Source organism: Nycticebus coucang, chromosome 1, assembly GCF_027406575.1.
Source record: "Nycticebus coucang isolate mNycCou1 chromosome 1, mNycCou1.pri, whole genome shotgun sequence".
NCBI lineage: Eukaryota > Metazoa > Chordata > Mammalia > Primates > Lorisidae > Nycticebus > Nycticebus coucang.
The window spans coordinates 37,985,671-38,005,095 of NC_069780.1; the positions used below are offsets into that span (position 1 = coordinate 37,985,671).

Consider the following 19,425-nt stretch of genomic DNA (forward strand, 5'->3'; position numbering starts at 1 on the left):
AAAGGACATAATAAAGGAATGCAATCCCAGGGAAACAGGAATGAGGGGGGAAAGGGAAAAAGAAAAATACAAGTAAGTGTTACCAAGCCTGCGTCCACTTGGCATACGGACAATCTGGTGGTGCTGTCTGCGTGTGAATTGCTGCATCTCAGGGAAGTTTATGGAGGTGGCAAATGGAAAACTGTCTGCTGTTCCCTAGTCTCCACTGCTCAGAAGTTTGTTCAATGGGTATTAACTCTTTCACTTCCAAGTTGCTCATGTGCAGTGAGGAGAGAGTCTGGACATCATGTGCCGCAGGGATGCTGCATGGTGAGAGATGAGAGATGAGGAGCTGTGGGTGGTGCTCAGGCCCCAGGAGCCTAGGTGGCTGGGGGGAGACCCTGAAGAGATGGTTGCTAAAACAGCAGCTGGAGCAAAATAAGGGGCCAAGGCTCCCAGGGACCATTGATGCTTAGAGGCTCAAAGGTGCCATATAGGAGGAGGCTGGCACCATACTTTAAAGTATCTTGAGAATGGAAGAAAAAATAGCCAATGTACTCAGCCCTAATATGAAACCAATTTATAAACACCCACACTTCATGTGAAAGCTATAACCCAACTACAGCCCAAGATGAAGGGGAAAGAAGAGGGGGAAGGGAGGGAAGGAGGAAGGATGGGCGGAGGGAGGGTAATTGGTGGGACCACACCTATGGTGCATTTTACAAGGGTACATGTGAAATCTACGAAGTGTAGAATATAAATGTCTTAACACAATAAGAAAATGAGGTGAAGGCTATGTTAACCAGTTTGATGAAAGTATTTCAAAATGTATATAAAACCAGCACATTGTTCCCTATAATTGCATTAATGTACACAGCTATGATTTAATAAAAGAAAAAACTCAACTCCCCCCAAAGAAAAAAATAGCTATTATTAGTAATATACTTTGGGAAAACTGATTGAAATCTATGTCAATTTTAAACACACTATATGAAGAGCTGATGTTTATGTTTTACTATTTTCTAAAGTGAAGACTGATTTGGAGCGTTTATGAGCTGAGCACTGGTAAATGTTTTATCTCTTTTCTTTTGCTTTTAGGTACTTCAAATTTTTTGCCTTGAAATATTTTTAATACCTTGTTTTATAAGTGTATTTCTATATAAGGCCACTGGAGGTTCTGTAAGCATTTTGTAAGTGAAGTAAAATCTTGATGTTTTTATTGTCTTATATCAGCAAAATGAAATCATTGACAAAGAAAGGAAGATCTTTGGGTGATGTTGGAAATGTAATGGCCTTTATTTTCCTTGTAATTTCGGTAGAAATAAGATTTAGGAAAGTGGTCTGAGAAGATGAATTTTATAGTGCATTTCTCCAGAGCTCTAGTTTTGATGAATTTATAATCAGATCTGCTAATGGAGTCCTAATAGCAAATAACAGGTAATGTGATAATAAAATTAGGAAGAAGCTAAAAAAATCTGTGGTAAAGAACAAATTGATAGCCTGTAGGCTCCTGCTGCTAAAGCAAATCCAGTTTGGTGTTTCTCACTACCAGGTGTTTACATAAAGGTGCTTGACCAGCAACATATAGGTCTGAATACATATTGTTCAAGACAAAGGTATCTTCTTGGAGAAAATTAAGTCAATATGATTGTTGTGGAGATGACTAACTAAAAGTCAGAACTTACATAAGCCTAGAGTAAATGGGAGAAAAGAAAGGAATTTAAGTGCAGGTGGCTCTTTCACCCATATAACCCGATCACACACCAGCTTCCTAAAAACCCCAGCCCACACCAAACTTGCCAACTGTTATTGGAACACAAGTGGGGTTCAAGAGTGTTACATCTTGTATACCAAAGGATTAAAGATAATACTTATTTACTGACATTTATGGATAATATAATCCTCAGAGTGCTTAAATTAAATGTTAAAGTTAATCCTCTTTACATAGTAAACTTCATCAGAATTTGGATGAGAGAATTTAAGGCTGAAGCCAAGTCTTGGGCACTAAATTAATATCATTTTCCAGAATTTCTTAAAAAGTAAGAGCCTTAAAAAGAAAGCTGAACTTTTCATAAGACATATTTTAGGACTTACTTTGAACAGGTTTTGTTGTTGTTAGCAACTACATAAGAAAGGGGCATATAATGTGAATTTTTTCCATGCTGAAAACTATAGATATTTATAATTAATTGAATTTTTTTGCAGAGGTCTGACAATGCCTTTTTCTTTTATGTTTATTCTGACTCACCACTAATTCCATTAATCATTTAAGCTCTGGTAAGGCATAGATTCTAGCTCTCTTAGAAGGTAGCTTGTAAAGAGCTGGTGCTTAGGAGCGGCTGACTAGATGGCAGCGTGAGGTAGAGGGGAGCGAACGATCCTGAGGTCAGCACCTCCCCTTGTGAAAATGTCATAGTGATGTGGACAGGACTCAGCCTCCTCCTGTCTACTGTTTCCTAGTCTTTCCTCAAGGCTGGGGGCTGCTCATGCTGGGCTTCCAGGAGCTGGAGCTGGGGGTGTGGGGCCACTGTCCTGAGGCTCAGGGCATGACCCCACACGGGGGTCAAGGGTGGAACAGGAAGTAAATTAGGAGCTGGTGAAGCCTCCAGCTAAGGGAGTGAGCAGAGAATGAAAACAGAGAGCTGATGGGGCAGACCAGGAAAAGCTGAGTGAGCAGGTTTGGGCGGTGGGGTCTTGAAAAGAAAAAAATGTCAGAGGTGATATGACTGTGGCTATACGTGCTTCAGATGGTCAGGCCCTCCGTCAAGCTGGAGTTTCCACATAGCACTGACTCGGTAGAGCCATGTCCTTCCCCTTTCCCTCTGGATTATCCAAAACTGCTTGAAAGAGGGGGTGAGGGTGGCCAGTCAGCAAGAGACTCTTGGCTTACGGCTCAGCGACACTGCCCCTGGAGAGCCGTCAGGGCCCACGCACTGGGAAAACTGTCCTTTCAGTGTAGCAGAAACCAATGCTTTGAAATAAAGGTGAATAAAGAGATTTGTGCAAATTTTCACATTCAAACTCCAAAGCTTGTCATTTTTATGCATTTCTTTTCAAGTCCCTTTGTGGTTTTTTACTTGCTCTGAAGGAAGAATCTGCTTGCCGTTTGGTGGCCGGTGGGACTCTCTGGGTAGAGGATATGTGCAGTGTGAGAAGGAGGAGGGTGAAATGTCGGTGCAACTGTGACTATGCACAGCACCACGGGCACCACGAATGCTGCCGAGGCCCTGCCACATTAGGGACACGGGCCTTGTCTGAGAGAATGCACCCTTACTTTTATAAAAATTTATTTTATTTTATTTTTAATAATTATTAGGATAAGGCCAGGCATGGTGGCTCACTCCTGTAATCCCAGCACTCTGGGAGGCCGAGGCGGGTGGATTGCCTGAGCTCACAGGTTCAAGACCAGCCTGAGCCAGAGAGAAACCCTATCTCTAAAAATAGCCAGGCATTGTGGTGGGCACCTGTAATCCCAGCTACTCAGGAGGAGGAGGCAAGAGAATAGCTTGAGCCCAAGAGTTTGAGGTTGCTGTAAGCTGTGATGCCATGGCAATCTACCCAGGGGGACAAAGTGAGACTTTGTCTCAAAAATAATAATAATTATTATTATTAGGATATACGTGATGTTTTGATACAGGCATACAATGTGAATTAATCAAATCGGGGTATTTGGGATTTAAGGGCTTTTCATTGGAGAACAAAAATAATAGATTGGTGTGACGCTAAGACATTAAATACTTGAGTAGTTTGTTCCATCACCTGAAATTTGTTTCCTTCCATTCTGAGTCATTTTTGAGGGCTCTATCAACACAGGTGTGATATTCCAAACATTCCACAAACTATATGGCATGGACACTGGTCATCAGGACAGATGCCAGCCTCTATGTTTCAGGCACTCCCTGCTCTGCTGGGTGGGGAGGGGCGGGAGGAGAGCCCAGTGCAGTGCTGGGCACGCTGAGGAAACAGTGTGGGGTCACAGAGCATCTGCTCTGTACTGGTCAGTGTATAAGTATTTACATTTTGTACCAACAGGTTGGCTTTACTACTGAGTATTAGTACTGCCTTACAGAAGTCCTCAGCCTGTGACTTCCATGACATTCCTCCTCTCTTCACAACTGTGTGTATCTAGACTGCTGATGTCCCCATTTCCACAAAGTGGGCTCTTTCTTTGGCTTCTGAATGGCAAGTTGCACTCACTTCTTTCCCCACAAAGTGTTCACAGTAAGATGTTCACTCAGAACATGGTTTGAAGAACTCTACATTTTTACTTGACAGCTTTGGATCAGTCCTGCTAATTACTAGTATTACATGGAGAGTTGGAAATCTAACATATCCAAAATGTATTGAGTTCTTCATCTGGTTATTAGAAACCAAATATAAGAAAAGCACTTTTCAAATTCAAATTCTTCTAACAAAGTCTAGCTCCCCACAGAATGGCTTGTATGAGGAGCTGAGGGAGTGCTAACTGCCAACATGTGTTTCTGTTGAAATGTATTTGCTAATATAAACAACTTATGCCTGCCTGTGGCACCCAACACTGTCACATGAGGCTTGCATGATACTTGAAGAATGCTGCTCTCACAAAGATTACTACATGTAAATCTGTAAGTCATATTTCTGTGTTTGCGTGTGTCTCATACAATTAAAGAGAAAGGGGACTCATTTACATCAGGCCAGGATTCTGAAAACTATGGCATTTCATCAACGGGACAGAAGGAAAATAAATCAATGAAAAATGGGGGAAACTGAGAAAAAAATGAATTAAATGATGAGGGTTTTATTCCTTACCTCTTTTGTATTTGTTTGGTATGGCTCTTGTTTTTTTTGAATACAATATATGTTTTTGCAAGTGCTTCTCTCGTCTAACCTTAGCTTAGGAGCTGTTCTGGGTGTGTAACTGGGTAGATGACAGCTTTTTGACAAAATCCTCTAAGACAGTGGTTCTCAGACATCTGCCAGAATCACTGGAGCTTTTTTTTTTTTTTTTTATTGTTGGGGATTCATTGAGGGTACAATAAGCCAGGTTACACTGATTGCAATTGTTAGGTAAAGTCCTTCTTGCAATCATGTCTTGCCCCCATAAAATGTGACACACACCAAGGTCCCACCCCCCTCCCTCCTTCCCTCTTTCTGCTTCCCCCCCATAACCTTAATTGTCATTAATTGTCCTCATATCAAGATTGAGTACATAGGATTCATGCTTCTCCATTCTTGTGATGCTTTACTAAGAATAATGTCTTCCACTTCCATCCAGGTTAATACGAAGGATGTAAAATCTCCATTTTTTTTAATGGCTGAATAGTATTCCATGGTATACATATACCACAGCTTGTTAATCCATTCCTGGGTTGGTGGGCATTTAGGCTGTTTCCACATTTTGGCGATTGTAAATTGAGCTGCAATAAACAGTCTAGTACAAGTGTCCTTATGATAAAAGGATTTTTTTCCTTCTGGGTAGATGCCCAGTAATGGGATTGCAGGATCAAATGGGAGGTCTAGCTTGAGTGCTTTGAGGTTTCTCCATACTTCCTTCCAGAAAGGTTGTCAATGGAGCTTTTTAAAGCAAAGCTTGCTGGCCTCCACACCCAAGTGTTTTGACTTAGTCGATCATGGGTGGGGCTTGAGAATGTGCATCTCTGAACAAGTTCCCAGATATGTTGACTGTCAGGGACTACACTTTGAGAACCACTGTAAGGCAAACGTTATCAACCTCTGATGCACATCAGAATCACCTGGAGAGCTTCTAGGCATCATTCAAGCTGGGGGCTCCATCCTGATTTAATTAGAGAGTTCTCTCCCAGGTGATTCCATGGTCAGGAATTTCCATAGGGAAAAACTCTCCCAGGTGATTCCATGGTCAGCTGCAGTAAGCACCACAGCCTAAAGGGGTCCTTAAACTGCGGCCCGTGGGCCACAAGAGGCAGTGTGATTGTATTTGTTCCCGTTTTGTTTTTTTACTTCAAAATAAGATATGTGCAGTGTGCATAGGAATTTGTTCATAGTTTTTTTTTTTTAAAACTATAGTCCGGCCCTCCAACAGTCTGAGGGACATTGAATTGGCCCCCTGTTAAAAAGTTTGAGGACGCCTGAAAAGATTAATCACTAGTATTAGATATGCTATTGGTTGATGTTTGGCTGAATATTAAATGATTTTAAATCTAGGAGGAACTTTTGCACTCTGCACATAAACAGGAAAACGTTGTTTTTGAGCAACTGCAGAATCTAATGAAAGCCAAACCTGTTTTAAAAAAAAGTGTTAACACATTAATATCACAATGAACAGCTACCTATGAATGACAAAGTCAATGTTATAATGACAAAGTCAGTTGTCCTCTTATTTAGGTATGAGGACAGCAGAGGCCTGAGTCTTACCCACCTTTCTTTACCTCATTCTTCATTCAGTTTCTGAGCCTTCTTCCTTTTATGGGACCTTTTGTTTGAAGGTCAGTTGACTGACTGCTAGAGCTGTCTTTCAGGTAATAGGTGGTTTAAACCAAAGGGGAAAAAAAAAAAACTCTGAACATGGTCACAGAGGGTTCAAGGGTGCCCCCTGGAGGTGGAGGGATTTATTTTATGGAGCACTAGCCTAGGAGTCAAATAATCTGAATTCAGATTCTTACTACTTTCTCAGCCGGATAGCTCCGTGATCTTGGGAAAACTCACTCAATCATGTGAAACTTTACTTTTCTTATCCATAGAATGGGAATAACATCCCCCTTCTGTGAATTTGTTTCAAGGATTAAATAAAATGGCAGGGATAAGACTTTGCTTACCTTGTTCACCACTGATATAAGAACTCCTGAGACAATACCAACATGAAAAAGGTGCTTGCTGAGTATTGGTCAAACTGAAACACACTCTGTAAAGTGTAAAGTACCAGTTAAAGGGGGGGGAATTACCCCGAGTGAACGTGCTTTCTCGCCTCAAACTCTCTCTGTACTTCCCCTGCACTTTGGCCTGTATTCTTCTTTGGCTATATACAGCTTTGCAAGCATAGAGTGTTTACAACCAGGCAGGAAAGCAAAAGTTGATTTAAACATCTGATTATTATCACATTTCATGTCTAAAATTTCTTTCCATAAAGAATGCAAAAATATAGCCTCGCCGATGATCTTCTTCTCACTGTTTCTTTTCCAGAACTTCAGAGGTGATGATATCAGTTAAGAAAGAACTGGTAGCTGAAGTCAGGAATTGAAGTCCTGGGTTCTATTTATTCCTAACAGTACTGTAGTACCTCATGCTTTATAAATAACCTTTATTGGCTTAGCTTTGGCATGCCTCAGGTTACTGATTATAATTATGCCAAATAACATCTTTCTTTCTTCTAATAATAATTTTTCTGTTTTGTTATAAACTTGAACTGATATGGTAGAATCAGTCCAACTGAATAAGTTGGAGGTAGGGGTGTCTCATTTGTCAAATTCCATGATTGTAAACATGGACGAAAGCCAGATTTGGCTGTAAGAGCAATGCCCTTCATATGCTTGGCAATGGATCTTCACTGAATATTTTAGTTGAACCAAATTTACCATGGCACATAAAGTCCCTTGGTTAATGAATGCTTATTTAATATTATCAGAGCCAAGAGGATGAACATAGGCATACATGTGAAAAATAGGGAACAATCTTACTAATAAGCTCACTTTTATGAGTTATGGTTATGTATTGATGCATTTGTGCAAAGCTGACATGTTGATCCGACCTCTTTGTTTGTGTTGAATAGTCAGTATCAAATGAGAGATAATTACATCATAACTACTTAAGTTTTCACGTAAGAGTATTTTAATTTTAAATATATAAAGCATTTCTGTTACTATATAGATATTACTATGACATGATCTTTTGATATCAACAAAACCCTCCAAAAACACAGTTTTGAAGGAAAATGCAATAATTTACAAAATTATTAGAAAGATGTAGCTCTCCCAAAGCAAGAAATCTCAAAGCAAGCTCTTTTTGGTCCACACCCACCCCCCAGCCTGGCTTTCACAGGCAACAGCTTTTTTGCAGTTGTAAAGTTAGTCTTCAGATATAAACCAAGACCCTGGGCTCCATTACTGTTGCTGGCCAGAAAACTAGAGTCAGTGTTATCTCTAAGTTTGTGAAATTCAGAAAAAACAGCTCTGCGGTGGCAGGGCTAGAATTTTATAGCCTGGGTAAGGAATGCCATTGAAGTTGTCAGACTCATAAACTTAAAATGTTTAGATCTTTTGGAGGGAGGGAGCATGGTGTGATGGTGGAAGCAAAGAACTCCAAGTCTTCAGGAAAATAGTTTATCCCCAAGACGCTCATACACTTTCACAATGTCAGACCAGTGTCTCCCGACCTGAGTTTCTCCACCTATGTAATGGAGTAATTGTGAGAATTAACATACTTCTGCTGAAGTCTCAGTTTAGAGGTCATTTTCTTTTCTTTTCTTTTTTTTTTTTTTTTTTTTGGTAGAGACAGAGTCTCACTGTACGGCCCTTGGGTAGAGTGCCATGACGTCACACGGTTCACAGCAACCTCTAACTCTTGAGCTTACGCGATTCTCTTGCCTCAGCCTCCCGAGCAGCTGGGACTACAGGCGCCCGCCACAACGCCCAGCTATTTTTTGGTTGCAGTTTGGCCGGGGCTGGGTTTGAACCTGTCACCCTTGGCATAAGGGGCTGGCGCCCTACTCACTGAGCCACAGGCGCCGCCCAGAGGTCACTTTCTTTTAGGAACTCTTCTTTGAACGTATGATTTTTTTGGTTTGGTGCCTAATTTTTTGAAAATCCTCTCTCTCCTACTCTCTTCCCCATGCCGACCCCAGGCTGAAACGCTATGCATACTTACCACACGGTCTTACGTTTGTCTACTAACTTCTCTTTCTGTCCTACTTCTCAAGTACCCCCTCTACCTAGACTATGAACTTGATCCCAAACTGGATTCTCACTGTAGTAACTTCAGTGCTGAACCCTGTGTTTTGGGGCAGGACACTCAGTAAATGCTTATCTACAGAATTAGGAAATAAAAGAACAGATATTCTTCTCAGTGACCCAGGACATGTCTTTATGATGTAACTGTTGCAAGATTAATTTGTTTTTACATGTGTATGTACGTGTGGGTCACAAGTGGTACAGTCTTATTAGCATGGCTGAAGAAGAAAAGAGGTCATGATGGTGAATGATTCTTAACAGTCAACATGATTCATGGAGGTATGTGTGCTTGGCACACATTTGCTGCCAGAGTGATGGGCAGGGCACAGCTGCCATGGGAACTGTTGGACTGACAGCCTATACCCCCACAAGACAGGGAAGCTCCTTCATGCTCTGTGTCCAGATAGGGATACACCATATGGCTGTGGAGTGACTGGGCGACTCAAACTTCTCAGTCAACAACACTAATGTTTATTGTGCATTTATTATATCCAGATACTTTTCTGAGCATTTACAAAATTAATTTCATTCAATCTTAGGGTGGAGATGATTATGATTCCCGTTTCAAGATTTTTAAGGCACAAAGAAATGAAGTCAATTGTCTAAGTTCACACAATCGAAAACAAAGGAGAAAGGCTTCAAACCCTGGGGGTCAGGCTCTGGCATCTGTAACATGTAACCATTATGAGGAGTGGGGTTGCCTGTGCTTTCAGAGAAGCAATTGGGAGGGCCAGTTTTTATATTAATTGGTCCACTGAGCAATCAGTCAGTACTCTGGACCTAACCTTGGTGCTATGGGAGTCATCAAAACAGTGGATGCTGTGGCCCCACCCTGAGAGCCTTGCAGCCATGCAAGGTAGGCACAGTCTTAGAAGACGCTGGAAGACAGCGTGTAATTATGTGCTTATTTGTAGGGTGCAGTGCACGCCATCGTCTCCTGCACGGGGAACCCTTCCTGCCTTCCTGTGGGTGAGTTCTGAGCAAAAAGGCATTCTCCAATTTGCATGTATGGCTCAGCCGAAACTGCTGACCGCCTGACCAAACTGCTGCTTTGAGAAAAAAGGGTTTAGGCAGGGCCAACTTGAGCACATCTAAGGCAGAAAAGAATTATTATGTGACTAAGGAAAATAATGATATAATCGCACAGTGACAGCTAACGTTTATTGGATGTGTGCGCTTATTTTCTAATATAGGTCTACTTGTTTGCTCTCTGTACATATTTATTCCTTTCTTCCTCACAGTACAGGGCACTGTTATTTCTTATATTTTACAAATGACGAAACTGAGACACAGAAACATAAAGCAACTTTACTTGTAAAAGGCAAAGTCCGGGTTTCCTTTATTATATCTTAACAGCCATGAGGTTCTTCCTCTATGCCAGAGACTGTCCTCAATGCCTTTTTTTTTTTTGAGACAGAATTTTACTCTGTCACCCCAGGTAGAGTTCAGTGACATCAGTGTAGCTCACCACAACCTCAAACTCCTGGCTCAGCCTCCTGCCTCAGCCTCCTGAATAGCTCCTCAATTCTCCTCTTGAGTAGCTGGGATTGCATGTAGACACCACGGTTCCCAGCTAATTTTTCTATTTTATACAGATGGGATCTCCATCTTGCTCAGGCTGATCTTGAACACTTGGGCCCAAGCGATCCTCTCCCTTCAGCCTCCCAGAGTGGTAGGACCAGCCTCCCAAATGATTTATATACTGAATCCTCATAACACATCCACTTTGCAGATGAGGAAACTTAATTAGGTAAGGTTAAGTAATTTGTCAAGGGAATGCATTAGCAGTTTAAGCAGTCTGATGTAAAACCTTGACCTTGTCATCATTTGACTCCTCTGTAGCCTCTGTGTGACTTTCTGTTACGACTCACCCAAGACTGCTTGAGTTTTGTTATCTGAAAAATGACATTAGTAATAATAATACCTACTTTATAGGATTGTTGTACAGATTACACGTGACAGTTTATATGAAGCGTTATGCATAAGGCCCAGCACATTGTAAAAGTTTAATACATGTTAATTTTGGATGTTGCCAGCATTTATACATTTTTATTTGCTGTGGAATTAGAACAAAGTTCAAACATTTATTTTTAACTTATTAGCTGGGTAGTTGGGGCAAAGTTCTCAACTTTTCTGTGCCTCAATGTCCTTCCCTATAAAGTGGAGGAAATAATAATATCTGCCTCAGAGGGTTGTTGTGACGAGGAAAAGAGACCATTTATTTAAAGAGCAGTATTCTGTGGCAAGGGATCAATTAATGCTTGCATCTATTATTAGGAAAAGTAAGGGAAAGGACTCAGGAGGGACACAAGAATGTTTACTATGGAGACTTCATGGTGTAATTCAATATGGGTGACTCAGAGGGCACATCTAAGAGTGGGGCAAGAGAGCGGTTTGCCAGGATCTGACCTCCTGCAGACATCTTGTGCAGCACTGGAGAGCCCGTTCTCGGAGCCAGGCAGCCCCGGATTTTAGTCGACACTCCGTGGGGCTCAGGCAAACTATTTAATTGCCCTAAGCCTCTGATTTCTCATCTATGCAATGGGGATAATATCACTGCCCTCATGGGGTTGTCGTGAGGATTAACCGAGATATTGTGTATAATTCACTTGGCATCGTGCCTGGCAAATAACCAACTCCCAGGGAAGGCTAACTATCAGTGTTACTAAAAGTTGTCATGGAGGGTGTAAAACCCAGCCTCATGACTTGCACAATCATGTCACCATTTCTGACTAATATGGGGACTACTCCCATGTTCCCAGGCATTTTTACTGTGAGTGTACACTATTTGCTATCCGTGCTACAAGCTTGGCCTTGTAGTTACAGGGTCAGAGAAACTTTAGAACTGGGGGAATAATTGGGAGGGTGGAACAAGACTTTTGAGATTGTTTAATTCAAATGTTTCCTCTAATAAATAAGAAAAAATGAGGTCAAAAGCATTTAAAAGACTTACTCAAGGTCAGAGAGCTGAGTCGTAGTCAGTAAGGTCAGAACCCCTGTCTCCTGGTTCTCATAATTAAAAATCTCCATGAAATTAAGAAGTAGATTCCTAAGTCATTCCAAATTTATGGCTATGGTGAACAGTGCTAAGTGCAGCCCTAATCACTTAAAAGGGGTAATATGCTGACTGAGGTATTGAGGAAAATCTGATTTAATGAGTTTTTATTGAAGGACTCAAATATGAAACTTCTATCTGTACATGTGATCCTATAAAAATTTGGTTTTAACAAGTGTGAATAACTCACTCAAGATACTTAAGAGACAATGATATTAAAAAAAACAAAGGAGGCAAAATCAAATCTCAGCAAAACACTTCTTTAGAGAAGCATGAGATTCTCTTAGATTTCAATATTATGTTTACTAATTGCAAGAAAAATGCTATGAATTATCAAATGAAATAGGTTACTTGAAATTGTTAAAAAATGTTTCTACATGAGAAAAGTATAGTTTGCTTTTGATCTTTTTTTTTTTTTTTTTAATTCATGAAAGATTTTACCTACAAGGCAAATGATTCTTCCTATTTTAAAATGAAGAGGCTCGACCTGGTGGTTCACACCTGCAATCCTAGCACTCTGGGAGGCCAAGGTGGGTGGATTGCCTGAACTCAGGAGTTCGAGACCAGCTGGAGCAAGAGCAACACCTCATCTCTAAAAAATAGCTGGGTGTTGTAGTGGGGACCTGTAGTCCCAGCTACTTGGGAGGCTGAGGCAAGAGAATCTCTTGAGCCCAAGAGTTTGAGGTTGCTGTGAGCTGTGATACCATGGCATTCTATTAAGGGCAACAAAGTGAGATCCTGTCTCAAAAAAAAAAAAAGTCAAAATTAAAAATGAGGAACTGAGTAAATGGTACATTAAATTATCTGGATTAAGAAGCTGCATCTACAGAAAACTGCTAAGTGTAGAATTTGTTTCACTGTTTGAAATAAATCTTTGATTTATTGTAAATATGTTTTTACATCAATATCACAGAATTATCTGGAATAAATAGGTGTCATCTGCAGTGCGCCAGGAAGGGGTTGGTTGCCCTGAGGCTTAAGGGCTGTTGCCCTTTGCAGGGTTCACTCTGATCTGGGAGCCGGACCCCTGTCACTGCCACTACCACCTGCAGGCTCTTGTCAGGATGACAAAGCTGCTCATTGGAAACCTGCCCCAGAGGCCACAGAGCAGGAGATCCGCTCACTCTTCCAGCAGTATGGGAAGGTGCTGGAATGTGACATCATTAAGAACGACAGCTTTGGGCACAGAGAGGGGAAGATGGCCACAACCTGCACCCTGCACGCTTCACGGGTGAATGTGGAAGCCAGTGGGAATAAGGGCAAAACTTCCACCAAGTTACACGTGGGCAACATTGTCCCACTTGTACCAACCTAGAGCTTTGGGCCAAGTTTGAGGAGTATGGTCGAGTCATCAAAAGTGACACTGTGAAAGATTACTGCTTCACACACACGGAGAGGGCAGTGGGGCTTTGACATGAATTTCAAGAATAAGACGAAGGCCCTTGTACTCGGAGCTGAGCTTCCCACAGGCGTTGCCTGAGCCTCCCGCGCTGTGTGCTCTCTCAGGAAGGATGACCGAGGGCTGAACCCTTGGGCTGGGTCCCGCATAAGAACTTGCTCAGCGTGGGTGTTTCTATTGCTTCATGTTTCAGTAAACAAAGGAGTTTGTGCCCAGCTATGTTGCCATAATGTAATTCTCCTCAGGTGACTTTTCTTTCTTCTTGGTGCTAGTCTCTGCAGCCTTTCACTTTGTTCCTTACATTCTCAGCCTCTGAGCAGCCCCAGATAAGAATTGTGCTGGTACCCCCTTTTTCCGGTGCCATGGAACCCCCCTTATCTCACTTTCTTCAGGAGTTGAGCCCTTCTCCCTGTCTACCTGCCATAACTTCCTTCCCCTTTAAAATGACCATGTAGTGGCAAACACCCTTCTACTCTTCTCTGTTAGCTCTGGACTCTTCTGAAATTGCTAGGACTGTTAGAGTTTTGTTGTTTTGTGTTTTTACATCTGACCCGTGATCATGGTAAAGCATTAGCTGAAATTTAGTCTCCATTCCTCTCATTAAAAAAATTTTTTTTTGACAAATAAATGTTTCTAAAACTTAAGAAAAAAGGTGTCATCTACCAATTATTGCTAAGTCTGTTTTCCTGTTTGAAATAAATCTCAGTTTTTACATCAGTATTAACAGTCTTGTGCAGATTGTAGTTGGTCAATGATGGACCATACAGACAACAGTGATCCAATAAGATTATAATGCTGCAGAAGAATTTCTATAGCCTAATGAGGTTGTAGCTGTCTGCATGTTATGGCACAATGCATTGCTCACGTGTTTGTGGTGCTCCAAACAGACCTACTGGTTCTATAGCACGTCTAGGTTGGGCACTGTGGTTAAAGCCTGTAATACTAGCATTTTGTGAGATCGAGGCAGGAAGATCCCTTGAGCCCAGCAGTCAAGACCAGCCTGGGCAGCATAGCAATATCCTGTCTCTTAAAAAATAAAACCAGCTGGGTCTGGTGGCACACAGTTGTAATTCTAGCTACTCAGGAGGCTGAGGCAAGAGGATTTTCAAGGTTGCCATGAGCTATGCTCCTACCATTATGTTCCAGCCTGGGAGTCTGGGTGACAGAGAGAGAATGTCTCAAAAAAAAAAAAGGTAGCACATCTAGTTATATATAACATGTGACACTTCATAAAGGCAATAAGGATTGGTTTATTTATTATACTATATTTTTAATTGCTATATGTACTTCTTATAAAAAACAAAGTTAATTGTGAAACAGCCTCAGGCAGTTTCCTCAGGAGGTGTTCCAGAGGCCTTGCTTTCACAGGAGATGATGGCTCTATGTGTGTTACTGACCTGAAGACCCCCCCCAGAGGGGCAGGATGTGGAGGTAGAAGGCAGTGATACTGATGGTCCTGACTCTGTGTAGGCCTAGGGTAAGCTGTGTGTTTATGTCTCAGTTTTTAACAAAATGTTTAAAAAGTAAAACAAAGAATATGATTTTTAATAAGGGAAAGAACTTATAGTATAGGACTTAGTGCCCGTAGTTCAGTGTTTAGGGTGCTGGCTACATGCACCGGGGCTGGTGAATTTGAACCCAGACTGGGCCTTCTAAACAATGACAACAACAACAACAAAAATACCAGGGCATTGTGGCAGGCGCCTGTAGTCCCAGCTCTTGGGAGGTTGAGGCAAGAGAACTGCTTAAGCCCAGGAGTTTGAGGTTGCTGTGAGCTGTGATGCCACAGTACTCTACTGAGGGTGACAAAGTGAGACTCTGTCTCAAAAAAAAAAGTACACCAAAGAAAAAAATATTTGTGTACAGCTGTATAATGTGTTTGTGTTTTAAGCTGCATTATTACAAAAGAGTCAAAAAGTTAAAAAATTAAACCGTTTATAAAGCAAAAATTTAGGCCAGGCACAGTGGCTAATGCTCAGGGGGATTGCCTGACTGAGCTCAGGAGTTTGAGACCAGCCTGAGCAAGAGCGAGACCTTGTCTCTAAAAAAATAGCTGGGAGTTGTGGGCACCTGTAGTCCCAGCTACTTGGGAGGATAAGGCAAGAGAAGCGCTTGAGCCCAAGAGTTTGTGGTTGCTGTGAATTGTGACGCCACATAGCACTCTCCCGGGGGCAACAAAATGAACCTCTGTCTCAAAAAAAAAAAAAAAACCAAAAACCCCAAGAGATTTATAAATGCTAAAGTAAAAATTAAAGTTAATTTATTATTGAAGAAAGCAAAAGTTAAAAATATATTTGGTATAGCCTAAATGAACAGTGATTATAAAATCTACAGTAGCGTACAACAGCCTGTGGGCCTTCACATTCACTCACCATTCACTCGGTACCTCAGCCAGAGCCACTTTCAGTCCTGCAAGCCCTATTCTTAAGTGCCCTGTATGAGTGTACCATTTTTATCTTTTATATTGTGTTTTCAGTGCATCTTTTCTATGTTTAGAATTGTTTAGATAAACAAATACTTACCATTATATTACAATTATCTGAAATATTCAGAATGGTAACACACTGTACAGCTTCCTAGCCTAGGAGCAGTAGGGTCCACTGTGAGGCCTAGGTGTGTGCAGTAGGCTATTCTAACCAGATAGTAAGTGCACTCTGCAGTGTTCCACAATGATGCATTTCTCAGAATGTATTTCTTTCATTCAATAATGCATTACTGTATTCATAGTTAGGCTGTAGGTAAGTCACATGGTGTACTGCATGGAAGAAGAATCAATAATATGAAGGAAGATAAGAAAAATTCTGTTTTTTTTTTAAATTGAAACAGGGTCTTGCTATGTCGCCCAGGCTGGTCTTGAACACTTGTGTTCAAGCAATCCTCTTACCCAGATCTACCGAGTAACTGGGAGAAAAAAAAGTTCCATTTTAAAGCCTAACTCAAAATTGCAGTCATTATCACTAATATCTTGATAGAGTAATCCTTCATAGTTTAATTATCATAATTATTTGATTGGTCAATATGTATTTTATACTCATGAGCCTAAATGTTCCTGTGTTTAAAAGTAAAATTTGTTAATATGCACCATGTTTGACTATAAAGAAGGAAAGAAAACTCCAAAATAAGAAGTGGGTTAACAACTACAAATTTATTTTTCTCTTAAATATAAGAAATACACCTGTGGGCAGTAGACAGTACAGCTAGCTCCATGGTGCCGTCAACCTGCCAGCGCCTGGGAGCTGTTTGTCAAAGCCTGTCTGTCTCTTTTCTTCTTTCATAGTAATAAACTGTTGCTGAGATATGACTGTCCAATAGGAGTTAGTTTCCCACAGCCTTCCTGGTAGCTGGATGTGGCCATGTCATAAAGCTTTTTTTTTAAGACTTACCAAAATCCTGCATAAGGGAACTTTAATAAATAAAGACAGGGTACTCAGAGATTCACAATATAGCTAAGGAAAAATAATTTCAGGCAGAGAACATGCTGAAAAGAGAAAGAGCTAAAAAAAAAAACACAACCGAAATGTTTCATCTCCTTTATAACAAAGCATATAGAGGGGAGGAAAAAGGGAACACACTTCTAACTAAAACAGTTAACAATTTTATTTTCACATTTCACAGTACAAATGAAAACTGCCCCCTTTTTTGGTTCCACTTCTTCCCTTCAAAACTATTCTTACTCTCTCTTTGATAGGAAGGGGGAGCAAGTTTTCCTTATCATGCTATTAAGAAAACACCCAGCGTCACAGCACCATGATCTCCTGGTGAAGCAGAACAAGTAATATAAAACTGACATAAAGAAAACTCCCCTCTATCCTTATCTGTCTGGTCGAGTCATTCCAGGACGAGTGGGCACCATCATGGGACGAGCAGGAGGTCTCATCATTGGGGGCCCAGGCATCATTGGCATGTAACCTCCCATGGGTGGCCTCCTTCCAGGAGCAGGTCCCACTGGCATCATCCCAGGAGGAGGAGGACCCATCATTGGCATCATGAGAGGGCCCCCTGTTTGGGGTGCTGGCATCATACCAGGACGAGGAGGACCCGGAAGACTGGGGGGAGGTGGAATCATCGCCCCTGCAGGAGGAGGAGCCGAGAATGGAGTAGGAGGTATTTTTCCTTGTTGAAATGCAGCCGTTGTTTTGTCAATCAGGCTCTGGGCCTGCTCTTCCATCCATTTCTGATAATAGTCTTTCACATTCTCTTTGCGCTTTCTCCCACTGCAGTGTGTCTTCCTCACAGATGGAGAGTCATGGGTGAGATAGGTATCGCAGTAATCACAATAAAACTTGGGCACATTCTCTCCTGGCCGTTAGCGACTCCGTTCCATAAAGCTTTTACCAATGAAATGTGAACAGAGAATATGTGGGCAGCTGCCTCCCTACTTTCTTTAAAAGGAAATCTCTGGACCTGGCCTTATTCTCTTTTCCACTTTAGTTTTGGCTGGATGGTGACCTGAGTCAGGAAAGCACCCACTTACCCTCTCATTGGGCAGACTTTTGTCACATAGTCATACCTAGCTGAAAGGAGACTGATAAATCTTTTAAGTTGGGGTGTGTGTGTATAAAATGCCTAGCTAAAATCAAAGTTCTGATCCCAAGAAGGGTATCAAGGGAGAGAGAGCAGTTTCCAATCTGCCACAGGAGCGTTTTTCATTTTCCAGCAAAAGGCAAAATACAAAGGTTCAAACCACCTGCAAGTGGTAGCCTAAATTATTTGACCCCAAATAGTATTAAAGTATAACATAATAATCCTTCTTATTAGCAATTATGCTCTTCATGATGATTGCTGTGTGTGTGCATGTGCATGGGTGAGAAAGTATACATATTTGGAGGAAGGGAGATGGCAGGGTTTGGCAGTGGTGATATAGTGACAAGGCCTGTGCTGTGGGATAATACTTTCTCTAGTCGGGGGAAGATCCAGTTCCTCTAGCATTCAGAGAATGTCATCTTTTGACCAGAGTTAGAGACGTTACAGATGTTGCTGCTTACCCTTGTGACATGGCCTGCCAAGGGGATCTTACTCAGTTGATGAAATATGTTTCTGGATGGCTGTTTGTAGTTGCTATACAGTAGAGGAGTTTCTCCAGAAGATTTTCTCTTCTTCTGCAATTTATATTGTTAAACTCTAAAATAAACTCGGTTTAGGGATTTTCTAATGGGCTTCCAGACCCATATTTAATGTTGCCTTATGCAAGATGTTTGAGAGTGCACTTTCAATGGAACAGAACTACTGGATGAAATGTATATGTGTTTTGGACAGTGGTGAGAAATTCAAATTTCTGTCCTATGGACACTTTGAGTACCTTTGCTGAGATTAGTATTTACCCAAATGAATCACATGCATACATCCAGTATAATTTTTCATGGATCCTATTATGATTCATTTTAACCTCAGATTTACTGCCATTTCCTTTTGTTAGTGACTTCTTAGCATAGGTAAACAGAGAGAGCACTGAGAAATGTGCTTATAACTATCACTCATAAACTATCATTACAACAGACAGTAACACTGTCATCATTTTCTTCACATCTGAGAGAGTAAAGTGAGATGGTATTCTTCCATTGCCAAAAAAGTACATCCTTTTTCTAACAGAGGATGAAGACCATGTATCTCTCACAGACTGATATCTCCCTAGTGAATAGATACTGTTTCTTTCTTTCTTTTTTTCTTGAGATAATGTCTCACTATGTTGCTCTGGATAGAGTGCTGTGGCGTCACAGCTCACAGCAACCTCAAACTCTTGGGCTTAAGTGATTCTCTTGCCTCAGCTGGGACTATAGGCGCTTGCCACGTTGTTGCAGTTGTCATTGTTTAGCTGGCCCTGGCCGGGCTTGAACCAGCCAGCCTCGGTGTATATGGCTAGTGTCCTACTCACTGAGCTAAGGGCACTGAGCCTCTTTTAGTTACAAATTAAGTCTTACCCTTTCTTGAGGGCAAGTGCTATAAAACATCAGTGCTATATTTATGAGGCTAATCACTTTAGAACAGAGATTTTGTAAGCAATCTCTGAGCTTGTGGCTGGCATGTTTAGGAGGGGGCAGTGACTTAGTGCCTCAGAAATGGAGATGTAGTTCAGGTAGAACAGGAGGTTTGTA

General features: G+C 41.3%; 1 protein-coding gene and 1 pseudogene across 1 annotated transcript; one reads left to right on the plus strand and one right to left on the minus strand.

Annotated features, from left to right (window-relative positions):
• Nucleotides 1-12,998: 12,998 nt before the first annotated feature.
• LOC128590186 (RNA-binding protein 4-like) lies at nucleotides 12,999-13,347 on the plus strand (annotated as a pseudogene).
• Nucleotides 13,348-16,908: 3,561 nt separating this feature from the next.
• On the minus strand, nucleotides 16,909-17,638 carry LOC128588332 (U1 small nuclear ribonucleoprotein C-like). The gene has a single exon (XM_053595079.1). The coding sequence runs from the start codon at nucleotides 17,499-17,501 to the stop codon at nucleotides 17,145-17,147; it is 357 nt and encodes a 118-aa protein (XP_053451054.1). The 5' UTR covers nucleotides 17,502-17,638; the 3' UTR covers nucleotides 16,909-17,144.
• Between the last annotated feature and the right edge of the window lie 1,787 nt (nucleotides 17,639-19,425).

Excerpts from the sequence above, each read along its gene's own strand:
- LOC128588332 (XM_053595079.1), bottom strand. The coding sequence starts at position 17,501 with ATGGAAGAGCAGGCCCAGAGCCTGATTGACAAAACAACGGCTGCATTT.